The 19,465-nt window shown below is 45.1% G+C and overlaps 1 protein-coding gene across 1 annotated transcript in view; it reads left to right on the top strand.

Annotated features, from left to right (window-relative positions):
• The window catches only part of LOC137373543 (cholesterol 24-hydroxylase-like), a 100,080-nt gene that overhangs the window by 30,894 nt on the left and 49,721 nt on the right, over nt 1-19,465 (top strand). The window contains exon 7 of the mRNA XM_068038458.1: nt 9,373-9,486. Coding sequence (XP_067894559.1) covers nt 9,373-9,486 — 114 coding nt within the window. The remainder of the gene's footprint in view (nt 1-9,372; nt 9,487-19,465) is intronic.

A 19,465-nucleotide genomic window follows, 5' to 3' on the forward strand; every position in this document is an offset into this window, starting at 1 on the left:
AATGAGGTGGGCCAAGCATATCAAGTATCAGTAGGAGAGCATTTAGGGAATAGTAATCATTGTATCATAAGGTTTAGGCTGACTATGGAAAAGGACAAAGAACAATCCTGAGTAAGAATAATTAATTGAGGGAAAGCCAACTTCAATGGGGTAAGAATGGAGCTGGGGTGAATGGTGAATAAATTGGAGTCAAAAGTTGGCAGGAAAAACAGTAGCTGAACAATGGGATATTTCAAAGATAGCTCAGGCTAAAGGCCTGCTCAGGTCGGGAAAAGAACCCGACCAAACCACAGCGGACCCAAGCCTGACCCGGCCCGAGTCCCTCCGGTTTTGCCCTGAGCCCGACTCAACCTGACCCGAGCCCGACCATCCCTTTACTTACCTTCCTGACACCGAACCTGCAGGAAGCTGTAGCGCATGCATGATGACGTCATAGTGATGTCACTTGCTCACTGCGCAGACTCTGTTTCATCCCGGACTCCCAGCTCAGGTAAGTTTTTTAATTTCAATACTTATCAGCAGAGCACTTACCGTGTGTGTCCAGCCTGACCCGGCCCGACCCGGACGCGGCCTGACCCGACCCGAACCCGAAAGCCAGCCCCGGAAGAGGGGCCTGACCCGACCCGAACCCGACACATGTCGCAGGTCCCGTCGGGGTCGGGTCGGGTAGCAGGCCTTAATTCAGGCATAGTCAAGGTATGTTCTTTCAAAAGGGAAAGGTAAAAAAATCCAGAGTTCCCTGATTGACAAAAGAGATTAAGATAAAGAAGAAAAAGTGTGCTTATGACAGATGCTAAGTAGAAAATACTGTTGGGAACCAGGTGGAAAATATAGAAGGTTCAGAGGCCAAGTGAAAAATCAAATAAGAGAAGCAAAGAGAGAGTATGCACAGAGACTGGCAACTAATGTAAAAGAGAATCCAAAAGTTTTCTGTAGACATATAAATAGCAATAGGGTGGTAAAAGGAGGAGTTGGGCCTATTAGAGACCAACAAGGTGATTTACTGCCTAATTATCTCCAGGAATTATTAAGGTTAGCGCATGAAATTCCTATAGCAGGCGATATGGGGATCCAGAGAACCAAATCACGTATAAGTCAGCATTATTACTGGCCAGAGCTTTCCAAGGACATAATGCAGTTTTGTAAAACATGCCATACGTGCCATACGGAAAACCGCAACCTGCCAAAAAACCAGCACTTCTAATTCACATACCAGTTATTGGAGAACCATTTAGTAGGGTGTTGGTAGACTGCGTAAGACCCTTACTGAAAACAAAAGCGGGACACTAATATATACTCACTATCATGGATATGGCTACTCGATTCCCAGAGGCCATTCCCTTGATGACAGTTACTGCTAAGGTAGTGGTAAAGAAGTTAACCCAATTCTTCACTAGATATGGATTACCGATTGAAATTCAGTCAGATCAAGTTTCCAATTTTATGTCTAAAATATTTCACGAAGTTATGGGTAATTTGGGTATAACACAGTTAAAGTCTTCAGCATACCACCCAATGCCTGGAGTGGCTATAAAGGCCAATTCTAGAGTAACAGACTCTTCCACAGGTGCTGCAGATAAAATTGGTTGTCGGGGATGTTACACAGTTGGCTCTCTCCTTGCACTTCTGTCTTTTTTCCTGCCAACAGCTAAGTCTCTTCGACTCGCCATTCTTTAGCTCCGCCTTTATGGCTGTCTGCCAGCTCTGGCAATCACTGGCAACTGACTCCCACGACTTGTGATCAATGTCACAGGACTTCACGTTGCGTTTGCAGATGTCTTTAAAGCGGAGACATAGACGGCCGGTGGGTCTGATACCAGTGACGAGCTCGCTGTACAATGTGTCCTTGGGGATCCTGCCATCTTCCATGCGGCTCACATGGCCAAGCCATCTCAAGCGCCGCTGACTCAGTAGGGTGTATAAGCTGGGCCGCCTCGAGGACTTCTCCCTTGGAGATACGGTCCTGCCACCTGATGCCAAGAATTCTCCGCAGGCAGCGAAGATGGAATGAATTGAGACGTCACTCTTGGCTGACCTGTGTTGTCCAGGCCTCGCTGCCGTAGAGCAAGGTACTGAGGACACAGGCTTGATACACTCGGGCTTTTGTGTTCCGTGTCAGTGCGCCATTTTCCCACACTCTCTTGGCCAGTCTGGACATAGCAGCAGACGCCTTTCCCATGCGCTTGTTGATTTCTGCATCTAGATACAGGTTACTGGTGATAGTTGAGCCTAGGTAGGTGAACTCTTGAACCACTTCCAGAGCGTGGTCACCGATATTGATGGATGGAGCATTTCTGATGTCCTGTCCCATGATGTTCGTTTTCTTGAGGCTGATGGTTCAGCCAAATTCGTTGCAGGCAGACGCAATCCTGTCGATGAGTCTCTGCAGACACTCTTCAGTGTGAGATGTTAAAGCAGCATCGTCAGCAAAGAGGAGTTCCATGATGAGGACTTTCCGTACTTTGGTCTTCGCTCTTAAACGGGCAAGGTTGAACAACCTGCCCCCTGATCTTGTGTGGAGGAAAATTCCTTCTTCTGAAGACTTGAACGCATGTGAGAGCAGCAGGGAGAAGAAGATCCCAAACAGTGTAGGTGCGGGAACACAGCCCTGTTTCACACCACTCAGGATAGGAAAGGGGTCTGATGAGGCACCGCTATGCTGAATTGTGCCTTTCATATTGTCATGGAATGAGGTGATGATACTTAGTAGCTTTGGTGGACATCCGATCTTTTCTAGTAGTCTGAAGAGACCACGTCTGCTGATGAGATCAAAGGCTTTGGTGAGATCTATGAAAGCAATGTAGAGGGGCATCTGTTGTTCGCGGCATTTCTCCTGTAGCTGGCGCAGGGAGAACAGCATGTCAATGGTGGATCTCTCTGCTCGAAAGCCACACTCTGCATCAGGGTAGACACGCTCAGCCAGCTTCTGGAGCCTGTTTAAAGCGACTTGAGTGAAGACTTTCCCCACTATGCTGAGCAGGGAGATTCCACGGTAGTTGTTGCAGTCACCGCGGTCACCTTTGTTTTTATAGAGGGTGATGATATTGGCATCGCGCATGTCCTGTGGTACTGCTCTCTCATCCCAGCACAGGCAAAGCAGTTCATGTAGTGCTGAGAGTATAGCAGGCTTGGCACTCTTGATTATTTCAGGGGTAATGCCATCCTTCCCAGGGGCTTTTCCACTGGCTAGAGAATCAGTGACATCAATGAGCTCCGATTTTGTTGGCTGTTCGTCCAGCTCATCCATGACTGGCAGAGACTGGGCTGCATTGAGGGCAGTCTCAGTGACAACATTCTCCCTGGAGTACAGTTCTAGGTAGTGCTCCACCCAGCGGTCCATTTGCTTGCGTTGGTCAGTGATCGTTTCCCCTGATTTAGACTTGAGGGGGGCAATCTTCTTGATGGTTGACCCAAAAGCTCTCTTAATGCCATCATACATTCCTCTGATGTTTCCGGTGTCGGACGCCAGCTGAATACGACTGCATAGGTGTTGCCAGTAGTCATTTGTGCAGCGCCTGGCTGTTCTTTGTGCAGCGCTTCTGGCTACTTTAAGTGCTACGGATGTTAACTCGCTGGGGGCTTTCTTGTAGTTTAACGGTGCAATGTGCTTAGCAGTTATGACAGGTTCCAGGTCTTCAAAGTGAGATTGAAACCAGTCTGCATTCTGCTTCTCACATTTGTCAAAGGTGGTCATAGCTGAGTCATAGATGGCGTCTCTGATGTGGGCCCACTTGGCCTCTGCATCTCCTGTAGGAGTGTTTTGAAGGACTTTTTCAAGTGAATTTAGAAACTTATGCAACAGCCGTGGATAAGAAATTCTGTTAATGTTGATGCGCAGGCGGCCATTCTGCTTGGAGTGATGCAGCTTCTTTGGTCTGAGTCTAACCTTGCTGCACACCAGGGAGTGGTCGGTGTTGCAGTCCGCACTGTGGAAGCTGCATGTGATTTGGACACTGTTTAAAGAGGCTCGCCTTGTGACGATGAGGTCCAGCTGGAGCCAACGACGTGATCTTGGGTGTCTCCATGAAACCTGGTGACAGGGTTTAGTGTGAAAGAACGAGTTGGTGGTGCAGAGGTTGTGATACTATCATGAATATCCCCACGATTGGGATAAAGGTCTAGACTTTCTTTTATTTGCCACTAGAGATTCATCTACTACTGGTTTTAATCCTTCTGAATTAATTTATGGATTTGAGATAAGAGGTCCTCCAAAACTAATTAAAGAAAGGTTTTTTGAACAGAGGGGTGAATTTTCTGTGCTAGATTTTTTTTATTCATTCATGGGATGTGGGCGTCACTGGCCAGGCCAGCATTTACTGCCCATCCCTAATTGCCCTTGAGAAGGTGATGGTGAGCTGCCTTCTTGAACCACTGCAGTCCATGTGGGGTAGGTACACCCACAGTACTGTTAGGAAGGGAGTTCCAGGATTTTGACCCAGCAACAGTGCAGGAACAGCGATATAGTTCCAAGTCAGGATGGTGTGTGACTTGGAGGGGTACTTGCAGGTGTTCCCGTGCTGCCCTTGTCCTTCTATTGGCAGAGGTCATTGGTTTGGAAGGTGCTGTCTAAGGAGCCTTGGCGTGTTGCTGCAGTGCATCTTGTAGATGGTACACACTGCTGCCACTGTGCGTCGGTGGTGAAGGAAGTGAATGTTTGTGGATGGGGTGCCAATCAAGCGGGCTGCTTTGTCCTGGATGGTGTCGAGCTTCTTGAGTGTTGTTGGAGTGGCACCATCCAGGCAAGTGGAGAATATTCCATCACACTCCTGACTTGTGCCTTGTAGATGGTGGACAGGCTTTGGGGAGTCAGGAGGTGAGTGACTCGCCGCAGGATTCCTAGCTTCTAACCTGCTCTTGTAGCCATGGTATTTGTATGGCTACTCCAGTTCAGTTTCTGGTCAATAGTAGCCCCTCGACTGTTGGTGGGGGATTCAGCGATGGTGATGCCATTGAATGTCAAAGGGATATAGAGTCATAGAGTTATGCAGCACAGAAACAGGCCCTTTGGTCCATCGTGTCCAGGGATTCTCTCTTGTTGGAGATGGTCATTGCCTGGCACTTGTGTGGCCCGAATGTTACTTGCCACTTATCGGCCCGAGCCTGGATATTGTCCAGGTCTTGCTGCATTTCTACACGGACTGCTTCAGTATCTGAGGAGTCACGAATGGTGCTGAACATTGTGTAATCATCAGCGAACATCCCCACTTCTGACCTTATGATTGAAGGAAGGTCATTGATGAAGCAGCTGAAGATGTTTGATTATGAATCCACATTCCAGCGACGACTCACGAAATCTTGCAAAGTGACCTTGAAGCATCCCAAACCACTATGAAAAAAATGGACAGACAAGTATGCTAAGACCAGAACATTTCAATCATGGGATGACGTGTTAGTATTATTACCTTTACAGCGGGACCCATTAAAAGCATGGTTCAGTGATCCATATACAGTGGTCAAAAGAATTGGTAAAGTAAATTATTTGATTGACACCACAGATCGGCGGAAAAAGAGTTGACTGTGTCATATCAATAGGTTTTTGGGGATGTGTTGAGACCTGTAGAAAAGTAGGACTGAATTAACGATGCACTCCTCCCGCCTCAGACGTAACGCTACCATAATCGCTTCGAACATCTTCCCTATGACAGATGTTAAGCTAACTGGCCTGCAGTTTCCTGCTTTCTGTCTCCCTCCCTTTTTGAATAAAGGAATTACATTTGCTATTTTCCAATCTAATGACACCTTCCATGAATCTAGGGAATTTTGGAAAATTAAAACCAACGCATCAAGTATCTCACTCACCACTTCTTTTAAGACCCTAGGATGAAATCCATTAGGACCTGGGGACTTTTCAACCTGCAGCTCCAACAATTTGCTCAATTTGCTTCCCTGGTGATTGTAATTTTCTTGAGTTCCTTCCTCCATTCCATTTCCAGACTTACAGTTTCCCATCGAACTCTTTCTCCCTCTCTCCCAGGCTCTTTATGCCCCGCTCTGCTCTCGCTGTTTCCCGATGAACTGCCTCTCTCTCTCCCCGGCTCTTTATGCCCCGCTCTGCTCTCGCTGTTTCCCGATGAACTGCCTCTCTCTCTCCCCGGCTCTTTATGCCCCGCTCTGCTCTCGCTGTTTCCCGATGAACTGCCTCTCTCTCTCCCCGGCTCTTTATGCCCCGCTCTGCTCTCGCTGTTTCCCGATGAACTGCCTCTCTCTCTCCCAGGCTCTTTATGCCCCGCTCTGCTCTCGCTGTTTCCCGATGAACTGCCTCTCTCTCTCCCCGGCTCTTTACGCCCTGCTCTGCTCTCGCTGTTTCCCGGTGAACTCGACTACTATGATTTAGTAGTAAAGATTGGACATCCAAAATCTGGCTGTCCGAAAACTGGACAGTTTTGAAAACATTCAGATGCAAAACTGTTTCGTGTCAATTATTTGAAATAAACTTGAAAAGACTGAAGACACAGCCTTTCGTTGTGTCCTTCTTAAAGAGTAATGTTATATCAATGCTTCCCTTACGTTTAATATTCTTTTTCAGTCAATTTCTACCCAACATGTTTTAAAAGTGCTCTGGTTTTCCTTAGGTGTAAGTGGGCTGGCGGGAGGGGATCGTGTTGCAAGTTTCAGCCTTTAAAGTGGAGCAAAGGCTGTGAGTAAGTTCTAGAAAGGCCCAGAAATGTCAGCGGCGACTGGCGGATCCTCCCCCTTAACACACCCCGCTCCCTGTCCCAGGTCCAGGCTCCAGTCGGTCAGGGGTGGGTAATCAGCCGAGGCCCATGGTTATCCTTGGGCTCTTGCTAGCTCGGAGGGTGGTCACTGGCTCCATATGCTCGGCCTGTCAGTGGCCTAGTGCCGGGAACCAGAGTGCTGCAGCCTCCGTGTGAGGGTGGCTTGGCTAGGAGGAGAAGGCCAGAGTGGGTCATGCGGCCCTGGGAGAGAAATGGAAGAACGTGACTTTTAAGCTGTTGGACTGCATCCATTCTCAGTTCCACCATTGGAATGTCACACTGTTCACTCACATTTATTTAACTCAGCATCACCTAAGTAGAGATGCAGTAAGAACATTGTAAAGTCAATTTTAACATCTGTAAATCATTTATGCATACACTCTGCCAGAATTTATAAGATACAGGCATACAGTATACACACTGACAACTGAAGCTGAAAGCCCTTTTCTTCAGTTCTTTTGCTTTCGTGTCCAAAATCCGGGAAAATCTGAAATCTGACATGGTCTCAGTCGCAAGGGTGCTAGATTTTGGACATCCAACCTGTAGAATGTATGGAGTGTAGAGATCAAAGGTAGAATTGGTGCAATAGATGTGAGCAAACACCAGTATGTTCTAACATACTAGATTGTGGAGCATGATGTACCTGGTACTCATACTAGAGTCATGACCTGACTAGTCATATTGGATTGTGTATTATGAACTCAAAAAATACTTTTGTTACGACCAGGTGAGAAAGGGGTCTAGGGTTCCCTCTCAGCCTTCACCTGGTCTTACCGTAACAGGGTTTTATTTTAAAACACTGTGTTTTTAGCTCCCCCTTAGTGAATCCTTGTTCACTAACTTCCAATTATAAGGCAAAGAAACTAGCCAAACAGGTTTTCTTAGGTTTAAAGAAAAAAGGTTGAACTTTATTAAACTTAAACTCTAATCCGGTTAATGCCTATGGATATGCGACGTGCCCATGCTAGCATGCATACACGATACACACATGCAGATAGAGACAGAAAAGAGCAGAAGAAATAAAGTGGAAAAGTTTGAGGCAATATCTGAAGATTTTTTTTTACTGTTCTTCGAGCTCGCTTTAAAATCCTTGATTGTAGGTAGGTCTTACTTTTTGTTGGGGCCCAGGATTCTTCTTAAACCTTGTTCGATGTAGGAGACTTTTCTCTCTTGAAGTTCATTTGTCCTCAGTGGGTCCAGAGGCTTGTGAGAAAGAGATGGAAGCAGACAGGAGAGGTCTTCTCACTCCAGGAGCAAAATATCTTTCTCCCTTGTTCAAACTCTTTATACAATTCAGAAAAACCCAGGTTGCCAATCATGTGACTAGCTGGTCTGACTACATCTGTTTGTGGATTCTCTTGTCTTAGCCGACCCTGTAATGTCTCTTCTGACTCACAATACCTAGTGCTCAAAGTGCATTGTGGGTTGAATTGGAGCAGGGAATACTTCCTTTGTCCCTCCAAGCACCGTCTGTTAGTATGCAAATGTATTTTCCAGCCACGGCTGATCTGCTTAACAAGTCATTTCCTCACTCCAGCAACAGTTTAAATTCAATGTTCATATGACAAAATTAATATGCCTCATTCTTGACAGGTGGGGGGGTCTGCATGACACTTTGTACTCATATTGGAATCATGAGGTTTGATGTCTCAATAAAGACCTGATTCTGCAATGTTACAACAGATGCGTGTGTACTCCAGTACTTAAAATACGAGACAAATTACAAGAAAACAGTCCAAAAACCTCCCAGCTATCTTATCAATCTTTGCCAGCAATCTAGCACACTTTGTAACTCTCTGCAGTTAACCATTGCTTTCTCTCTCTTTTTTATTCTTTCATGGGATGTGGGCATCACCAGCAGGCCAGCATGTGTTGCCCATCCCTAATTGCCCTTGTGAAGTTGATAATGAACTGTCACCTTGAATACAACTGAGTGGCTTACTAGGCCATTTCAGAGCGCAGTTAAGAATCAACCACATTGCTGTCAGTCTGGTCTCTCATGTCGGCTAGACCAGGTGAGGACAACAGATTTCCTTCCCTAAAGGGCATTAGTGAACGAGATTAGTTTTTACAACAATTGCTGATAGTTGCTTGACAGCATTACTGAGACTAGTTTTCAATCCCAGATATAAATGTAATTTAAATTCCACCAGCTACATGGTGGGATTTGAACCCATATCCCCAGGGCATTGTCCTGGGCATTTGAGTTACTACTCCAGTGACATTAGCACTCCCCACATTTTTCAATTCTTTGTAACTCATGGTTATCCATCACTCTTTGTATTCACTCACATGCAGTATTCACCACTATCAGCTATCCATTACTCTCTATAAATTACCCTGAAGGTATCTGTCACTTTCAATAACTCACTGCCAGTGTACTTTACCCTCTAACTGACATACCATTACTTTCATACATGCATTTAAGGGGAAGTTAGGTAAGTACAGGAGGGAGAAATGAATTGAAGATTATGCTGATAGGATGAGATGAAGTAGGGTGGGAGGAAACAGGGTTCAGCATGATAACCGGAAGGACAGGATGGGCCAAATGTCCTGTTCCTGTGACATTCATTGCATTAATTCACACCCAGATATCTCTGTTTGGAGCCTCATTCCCAGGTATTCCTATAATCTCTAATCTCTCTTCTCCTTAAAGGTGGCCTTTGGGATGCAGCTGAATTTATTGGATGGTACTGAGTCTCCATTTCCACAGGCAATATCCATCATTCTGAAAGGGATTTCACAATATGCTCAGAATCCGTACATGCAGGTAAGTGCTGATCCAATCTAAGTCACCTTGTATTGGTAGTTTATGCTTGTGTTTAAAATGAAACCTACTGTTTTTGACCAAGGTTCATTGTGTCTGAGTGACATAGCGGTCTGACTGACACAATGTTAGACATAAGATATAAGAAATAGGAGCAGAAGTAAGTCATTCAGCCCCTTGAGCCTTCTCCACCATTCAGCAAGATCATGGCTGATCATCCACTTCAATGTCTTTTTCCCACTATCCTCATATCCCTTTATGTCATTAGTATTTAGAAATCTGTCAATCTCTACTTTAAACATATTCAATTACACCTCATCTGCATCTTACATGGGAGACCCCTTATTCTGAAACTGTGCCCATAGTTCTAGATTCCCCCATGAGGTGAAACATACTCTTAGCATCTACCCTGTCAAGCCCCCTCAGAATCTTATATGTTTCAATAAGATCACCTATCGTTCTTCTAAACCCCAATGAGTATAGACCCAACCTACTCAACCTTTCCTCATAAGACAAACTCCTCATAGAACCATAGAAAAGTTATGGCATAGAAGGAGGCCATTCAGCCCATCGGGTCTGCGGCGGCCGAAAAAACTAGTCACCCAATCTAATCCCACCTTCCAACACCTGGTCCTTAGCCTTGCAGGTTCCAGCACTTCAGGTGCAAGTCCAGGTACCTTTTAAATGAGTTGAGGGTTTCTGCCTCCACCATCAATCCGGGCAGTGAATTCCAGACACCCATCACCCTCTGGATGAAAAAGTTTTTCCTCATGTCCCCTCTAATCCTTCTACCAATCAACTTAAATCTGTGCCCCTGGTAACTGACCTCTCCGCTAGGGGAAATGGGTCCTTCCTGTCCACTCTATCTAGGCCCCTCATAATTTTGTACACCTCAATTAGTTACCCCTCAGCCTCCTCAGGCAAACAACCCTAGCCGATCCAATCTTTCCTCACAACAGCAACTTTCAAGCCATGGTAACATTCTTCTACATCTCCTCTGAACTGTCTCCAGAGCAATTATGTCCTTCCTGTAATGTGGTGACCAGAACTGTACGCAATACTCCAGCTGTGGACTAACCAGCATTTTATACAGTTCCAGCATCACATCCCTGCTTTTGAATTCTATACCTTGGCCAATAAAGGAAAGCATTCCATATGCCTTCTTCACTTTATCTACCTGTCCTGCCACCTTCAGGGACCTGTGGACATGCACTTTTTCTACCCCTCTCAATATCCTCCTGTTTATTGTGTATTCCCTTGCTTTGTTTGCCCTCTCCAAATGCATGATGTCACACTTCTCTGGATGGATTTCCATTTGCCACTTTTCTGCCCACTCAACCAAACCATTAATAACATTCTGGAGTCTACAGCTGTCCTCTTCATTGTCAACTACACAGCCAATTTTTAGAGTCATCGAGAGATACAGCACTGTAACAGTCCCTTCAGCCCACTGAGTCTGTGCTGACCATCAACCACCCATTTATACTAATCCTACATTAATCCTATATTCCCTACCTTTTTCAATTCTCCTACCACCTACCTACACTAGGGGCAATTTATAATGGCCAATTTACCTATCAACCTGCAAGGGATGGGCTGTGGGAGGAAACCAGAGCACCTGGCGGAAACCCACGTGGTCACAGGGAGAACTTGCAAACTTCACACAGGCAGTACCCAGAATCGAACCCAGGTCGCTGGAGCTGTGAGGCCCCACTGTGCTGCCCACTGTGTCATCTGCACATTTCCCAATCATGCCTCCCACATTTAAGTCCAAATCATGAATATATACCACAAACAGCAAGGGAGCCAACACTGAGCCCTGTGGAACACCACTGTAAACCACTTTCCATTTGCAAAAACATCCATCAACCACTACCCTTTGTTTCCTGTCACTGAGCCAATTTTGAGTCCAACTGGCCACATCCCCCTGTATCCCATGGGCTTTTAATTTTCTGACCAGTCTGCCATGTGGGACCTTGTCAGATACCTTGCCAAAATCCATGTAGACATCCACTGCACTACCCGCAACAATCCTCCTTGTTACTTGTTAATTCAGTTAAGTTAGTAAGACATGACCTTCCCTTAACAAATCCATGCTGACTATCCCTGATTAATCCGTGCTTTTCTAAGCGGCAGTTTATCCTATCTCTCAGAATTGATTCTAATAATTTGACCACCACCGAGGTCAGACTGACTGGCCTATAATTATTTGGCCTACGCTTCGCATCCTTTTAAAACAATGGTGCAACGTTCACAGACCTCCAATCCTCTGGTATCTCGCCTGTATCTACTGAGGATTTGAAGATGATTCTCAGAGCATCCGCTATTTCTTCCCTGGCTTCCTTTAACAACCTGGGATATAATCCATCCTGCCCTGGTGATTTATCCACTTTCAAGGATGTCAGACCCTCTAGAACTTCCTCTCTCATTATGCTTATATCTAATATTTCACACTCCTCCTCTTTTACTACAATGTCTACATCATCCCTCTCCTTTGTGAAGACAGAGACAAAAAACTCATTAAGAGCCCTGCCCACATCATCTGCATCCACACATAAGTTCCCTTGTACATCTCTGATAGGGCTTACCCTTTCTTTAATTATCCTCTTGCTCTTAATGTACAGATGAAATATCTTTGGATTTTCCTTGATTTTACCTGCCAATAATTTTTCATGTTTCCTAATTTCCTCTTTTACTTCACCCCTGCACTTTCTATACTCCTCTCGGCTTTCTAAAGTACTAAGTTTTCTGTGACCATCATAAGCTTTCTTTTTCTGCTTTATCTTACCCTGTATACTTCTAGATAGCCAGGGGGCTCTAGATTTGTCCGAACCATCCTTTATCTTTGTGGGGACATGTCTACACTGTACCTGTAGAATCTCACTTTTGAATGCCTCTCACTGGTTTGCCACCGATTTCCTTCAAGCCCCTGTATTCCGTCCACTTTCACCAAATCACCTCTCAGCTTTGTAAAATTTGCCTTCCCCCAATTTAGAACTTTTACTCCTATTTTATCTTTGTCCTTTTCCATGATTATACCTTAACTAACTGTGTTGTGGTCACCATCTCCAAAATGGTCACCCACTGCTACTTCATCCACTTGCCCAGCTTCATTTCCTAAGACTAAATCTAGAATTTTGCCCCCTCTCATTGGGCTTGTTATGTGCTGGCTAAAAAAGTTCTCTTGAATGCAGTTCAAGAATTTTGTGCCCTCTGTGCCCTTCACATGGTTTGTATCCCACTTGATATTAGGGTAGTTGAAATCCCCAACTATTATTGCCCTATTGTTTTTGCACTCAGAAATTTGCCCACATATTTGTTCTTCTATCTCCCTCTCACTATTTGGGAGTCAACAGTACACTCCCAGTAGTGTGGCTGCCCCTTTTTTTGTTTCTGAGCTAAACTCATATGGCCTCATCCCAGGAAACAGCTGAGTGAACCTTCTCTGAATTGCTTCCAATGCCAGTATATCCCTCCTTAAGAAAGGAGACTAAAATTGTGCACAGTACTCTATGTGTGGTCACACCAATGTTCTGTACAGTTGTACCAAGACTGCTCTACTTTCATACTCCATTCCCCTTGCAATAAATGCCAACATTCCATTTGTCTTCCTAACTTGCTGTACCTGCATGCTAACGTTTTGTGAAAGCAAAATACTGCAGATGCTGGAAATCGGAAACAAAAACAAAAAGTGCTGGAAATACTCAGCAGGTCTGATGAAAGGTCACAGACCTGAAATGTTAACTCTGCTTCTCTCTCCACAGATGCTGCCAGACCTGCTGAGTATTTCCAGCATCTTTTGTTTTTGCTAACTTTTTGTGATTGATGTATCGTAAGGGGTTACAGATAGGCGTTTCTGTGGCCGGCCGGAAACGTGACTCCAGGATGGTATGTTGCCTCCCTGGTGCTAGGGTCAAGGATGTCACAGAGCGGCTGCAGGACATTCTGAAGGGGGAGAGTGAACCACAAACGTTGTAATCTCTGGATTACTCCCGGTGTCATGTGCTAGTGAGTATAGGAATAGGAGGATAGAGCAGATGAATGAGTGGCTGAAGAGATGGTGCAGGAGGGAGGGCTTTAGTTTCCTGGATCACTGAGTCTGTTTCTGCTGAAGGTGGGACCTGTACAAGTCAATGGGTTGCACCTGAACCGGAATGGGACCAACATCCTTGCAGAGAGGTTTGCTAGTGCTGTTGGGGGTTTTAAACTAATTTGGCAGGGGGATGGGATACAGAGTGGAGGTACAGTAGGGGGTGATGCACAGTCAAATATAGAAGAGAAACTATGTCAGTCTGGAAGGCAGAGAAAATATAAACCTGTTAAGGTACAAGCGAATAATGCAAGGCTGGATTGCATCTATTTTAATGAAAGGAGTCTTATTAGTAAGGCAGATGAATTGAGGGCATTGATTAACACATGGGAATATGATATTATTGCTATCACAGAGACATGGTTGAGGGAGGGGTAGGACTGGCAGCTCAATATTCCAGGGTATAGAATCTTCAGGCGTGACGGGGTTGGTGGGGGGGGGGGGGGCAGTGTAAAGAGGAGGTGGCATTGCACTATTGATCAAGGAGTCAATTACTGCAGTAAGGAGGGATGATATCTTAGAAGGTTCCTCAATTGAGGCCATATGGGTAGAACTTAAAAACAAAAAGGGGGCAATCACTTTGCTAGGAGTCCAAACAGTAAGGAAGAGATAGAGGAGCATTTATATAGGCAAATCTCAGAGAGTTGTAAAAGTAATTGGGTAATAATAGTAGGGGATTTCAACTTCCCTAATATCAACTGGGATAGTCTTAGTGCAAAAGACTTAAAGGGGACGGAATTCTTAAAGTGCATACAGGAGAGCTTTTTCAGCCAGCACGTAGAAAGTCCTACAAGAGAAGGGGCAGTACTGGACCTAATCCTAGGGAATGAAGCCGGACAAGGGGTAGAAGTGTCAGTGGGAGAGCGTTTTGGAGATAGTGACCATAACTCTGTAAGGTTTAAGGTAGTTATGGAAAAGGACAAAGATGGACTGGAAATAAAGTTACTGAATTGGGGGAAGGCCGATTTCAATATGATAAAACAGGATCTGGCCAAAGTGGACTGGGAGCAGCTACTTGTAGGAAAGTCCAGTGGGAGTCATTCAAAGAGGAAATAGTGAGAGTTCAGAGCCAACATGTCCCCGAAAAGGTGAAGGGTAGGACCAACAAGTCCAGGGAACCCTGGATGTCAATGAATATAGAGGATTGGATAAGGGAAAAAAAGGAGGCTTATGGCAGATTCAGAGGGCTGAAAACAGCGGAGGCCGTAGAGGAGTATAGAAAGTGTAGGGGGGTACTTAAAAAAGTAATTAGGAGAGCGAAGATGGGGCGTGAAAAAACACTGGTGGGTAAGATAAAGGAAAATCCCAAGGCATTTTATAAGTATGTAAGGGCAAGAGGTTAATCAGGGAAAGAGTAGGGCGCATTAGGGTCCAAAGTGGCAATCTGTGTGTGGAGCCAGAGGACATAGGTGAGGTTTTAAATGATTACTTTTTATCTGTGTTCACTATGGAGAAGGACAATGTAGAGATCAGGGAGGGGGATTGTGATATACTTGAATAAATTTGCACCGAAAGGGAGGAGGTATTAGTGGTTTTAATGGGCTTAAAAGTTGATAAATCCCCAGGCCCAGATGAGATGTATCCCAGGCTGCTATGTGAGGCAAGGGAGGAGATTGCAGGGGCTCTGACACAAATTTTCAGATCCTCTTTGGCTGCAATAGAGGTACCAGAGGACTGGAGGACAGCGAATGTGGTACCATTATTCAAGAAGGGTAGGAGGAATAAACCAGGTAATTACAGGTCAGTGAATCTAACATCAGTGGTAGGGAAACTATTAAAAAAGATTCTGAGGGACAGGATTAGAGAGGCAGGGATTAATCAAGGATAGTCAGCTTTGTCAGGGGAGATCATATCTAACAAACTTGATTGAATTTTTCGAGGAGGTGACTAGGTGTGTAGATGAGGGTAAAGCAGTTGATGTAGTCTACATGGACTTCAGTAAGGCTTTTGATAAGGTCCCGCATGGGAGATTGGTCAAGAAAGTAAGATCCAGGGCAATTTGTCAAATTGGATCAAAAATTGGCTTAGTGGCAGGAGGCGGAGGGTGATGGTCGAGGGTTGTTTTTGCGATTGGAAGCCTGTCACCAGTGATGTACTACAGAGATTGGCGCTGGGACCCTTGCTGTTTGTAGTGTATATTAATGATTTCGGCGTGAATATAGGAGGTACGATCAGGAAGTTTGCAGAAGACACAAAAATTGGTGGTGTCGTAAATAGTGAGGAGGAAAGCCTTAGAATGCAGGACGATATAGATCGGCTGGTAAGATGGGCAGAACAGTGGCAAATGGAATTTAATCCTGAAAAGTGTGAGGTGATGCATTTTTGGAGGACTAACAAGGCAAGGGAATATACAATGGATGGTAGGATCCTAGGAAGTACAGAGGGTCAGAGGGACCTTGGTGTACTTGCCCATAGATCACTGAGGACAGCAGCACAAGTAGATAAGATGGTTAGGATGGCATATGGGATACTTGCCTTTATTAGCCGAGGCATAGAATATAGGAGCAAGGAGGTTATGATAGAGCTGTATGAAACGCTAGTTAGGCCACAGCTGGAGTACTGTGTACAGTTCAGGGCACCACACTATAGGAAGGATGTTATTGCATGGGAGAGGGTGCAGAGGAGATTCACCAGGATGTTGCCTGGGCTGGAGCATTTCAGCTATGAAGCGAGACTGGATAGGCTAGGGTTGTTTTCCTTAGAGCAGAGAAGGCTGAAGGGGGGACCTGATTAAGGTATACAAAATTATGAGGGGCATTGATAGGGTAGATAAGAAGAAACTTTTTCCCTTAGCAGAGGGGTCAGTAACCTTTTAAGAAGGAATCTTCTGTGAAAACTACCAAGGCTGCAAGTAAAATATTAAAGAAGTGAATATCACCGCTGAGCCCTAGCATTCAGCAAACCCTGTTGAGACTGACATCACGAAAACATTTAGAAATGTTTTACATTTAGAGGGGCATAGATTTAAGGTAAGGAGCAGGAGGTTTAGAGGGGATTTGAGGAAAAACTTTTCACCCAGAGGGCAGTTGGAATCTGGAACACACTGCCTGAAGAGGTGGTAGAGGCAGGAACCCTCACAACATTTAAGAAGTATTTAGATGAGCACTTAAAACGCCATAGCATACAAGGCTATGGGCCAAGTGCTGGAAAATGGGATTAGAATAGATAGGTGCCTAATAGCCGTAGCGGACACAATGGGCCGAAGGGCCTGTTTCTGTGCTGTGTAACTCTATGTCTCTTTGACAAAGCACACAGATACCTCTGTACCACGGCATTCTGCAGTCTCTCTTCATGTAAATAATATTCTGCTTTTCTGTTCTTCCTGCCAAAGTGAACAACCTCACATTTTCCCACATTATACTCCATCCAAATTTTTGCCCACTCACTTACCCGTTGCAGACTCTTTGTGTCCTCTTCACAACTTGAGGCTCTTGGCATTGGTTCCTCAGCATTCAACTGTGGCTCAATGGGTGGCACTCTTGCTTCTCTGAGTCAGAAGTTAGTGGGTTTAAGCTCCACTCCAGAAATTTGAACACATATTCTGACACTGCAGTACAGTACTGAAGGAGTGCTGCACTGTCAGACGTGCTAACTTTGGGATGAGATGTTAAACTGAGCTGAGTGATGAATTCTCCTTGGTGTCCTGGCAACCTTTATCCCTCAGCGAACATCTAAAAAACAGGTGATCTGGTCATTTTCTCAGTGCTGTTTGTGGGATCTTGCTGTGTGCAAATTGGCTGCTATATTTCCTACATTACAACAGTGACTACACTTCAAAGGTACTTCATTGGCTGTAAAGCACTTCAGGATGTTCCATGATTAAGAAAGGTGCTATATAAATGCAAGTTCTTTCTTTCCTTCTCTCACATGGGGAAGTAGGAGACTACGAGTATGTGTGGAGAGCAGGGGAGTGGACAACATCTTTAGGAAATGACTATCAAAGATGCACCAACATCAAGCATTCCTGCTTTATATTAATAACGTACCATTTCTTGTCTGGGTGCCTCATTAGTCTTCTTTCTGAGTCTGCTTAGTTCTTTCCCCCTTTTTTAAAATGTATTCATTCATGGGATGTGGGTGTCACTGGCTAGGCCAGCATTTATTACCCACCCCTAATTGCCTTTGAACTAAGTGGCCATTTCAGAGGATATTTAGGAGTGAACCACATTGCGCTGGGCCTGGAGTCACATGTAGGCCAGACCGGGTAAGGACAGCAGATTTCCTTCCGTAAAGGACATTAATGAACCAGATGGGTTTTTACGACAATCGACATTGGTTTCATGGTCACCATTTGACTAGCTTTTTGATTCCAGATTTATTAATTGAATTCAAATTTCACCATCTGCCGTGGTGGGATTAGGACCCATGACCCCAGAACATTAGCTTGGGCCTCTGGTTACTGATCCCGTGGTACTCCCACCATGTCATCGCCTCCCCCAGAGTCATTATGGCACAGAAGGAGGCCATTTGGCCCATTGCATCCATGCCTGCTCTCTGTAACCAGCTTTTTATGTGGTACTTTGCCAAATGCTTTCTTAAAAACCCATATAGACAACATCCCTTCATCAACTTTCTCTGTTACTGCATCAAAAAATTCAATTACATTCGTCAAGCTTGATCTGCCTTTTATAAATCTGTGCTGGCTATCCTGAATTAACTCAAAACTCTCCAGCTGCCTGTTCATTATTTTTCCTTAGTTATAGTTTCTAACATCTTACCCATGATGTTAAACTGACCGGCCTGTAGTTACTAGGACTGTTCTTAAATCCTTTCTTGAACAAGGATGTCACATTTGCCACTTTCCAATCCTCCAGTCCCTTCCCCATATTTAGGGAAGATCTGAAGATTATGGCAAGCCCTGCCATTATCTCCACTCCCACTTCCCTTGGAGCATAGGAGATTGAGGGGAGATTTGATAGAAGTGTACAAGACTATGACATACATACGAACATACAAGCATACGAATTAGGAGCAGGAGTAGGCCACTCGGCCCTTCGAGCCTGCTCCGCCATTCAGTAAGTTCATGGCTGAACTGACTAATCCACATTTCCACCCACGCCCGATAATCTTCCACCCCCTTGCTTATCAAGAATCTATCTACCTCTGCCTTAAAAATATTCAAAGGCTCTGCTTCCACCGCCTTTTGAGGAAGAGAATTCCAAAGACTCACGACCCTCTGAGAGAAACGATTTCTCCTCATCTCTTTCTTAAATGGGCGACCCCTTATTTTTAAACAGTGACCCCTAGTTCTAGATTCTCCCACAAGGGGAAACATCCTTTCCACATCCACCCTGTCAAGACCTCTCAGGATCTTATATGTTTCAATCAAGTCGCCTCTTACTCTTCTAAGTTCCAGTGGATACAAGCCTATCCTGTCCAGTCTTTCCTTGTAAGACAGCCCGCCCATTCCAGGTATTAGTCTAGTAAAGCTTCTCTGTACTGCCTCCAACACAGGTTTAGACAAGGTAGACAATGAAAAACTGTTCCCATTAGCTGATGGTACAAGGACTGGGGGACACAGATTAAGGTTTTAGACAAGAGATGCAGGGGGAATGTGAGAAAGAACTTTTTTACACAGAGACAGGTTAATGACCTGGCACTCACTGCCCATGAGGGTGGTGGAAGCAGAAATAATGAATGATTTCAAAAGAAAATTGGATGGGCACTTGAGAGAAATAACCTTGCAGGGCCACTGGGATAGAGTGGGGGAATGGGACCGGCTGGATTGTTCTACAGAGAGCCGGCACAGACTTGATGGACTGAATGGCCTAGTTCTGTGTCATACTGACTCTATGATGCTATAAGGAGAACAACTCCAGCTTCTGCTACTGAACCCTGCAACCAAAACCCCTCATCACTGGAACTATTCTAGCAAAGCTCCCCACACCCTCC

The sequence above is a fragment of the Heterodontus francisci genome, chromosome 9, assembly GCF_036365525.1.
Source record: "Heterodontus francisci isolate sHetFra1 chromosome 9, sHetFra1.hap1, whole genome shotgun sequence".
NCBI classification, from domain to species: domain Eukaryota; kingdom Metazoa; phylum Chordata; class Chondrichthyes; order Heterodontiformes; family Heterodontidae; genus Heterodontus; species Heterodontus francisci.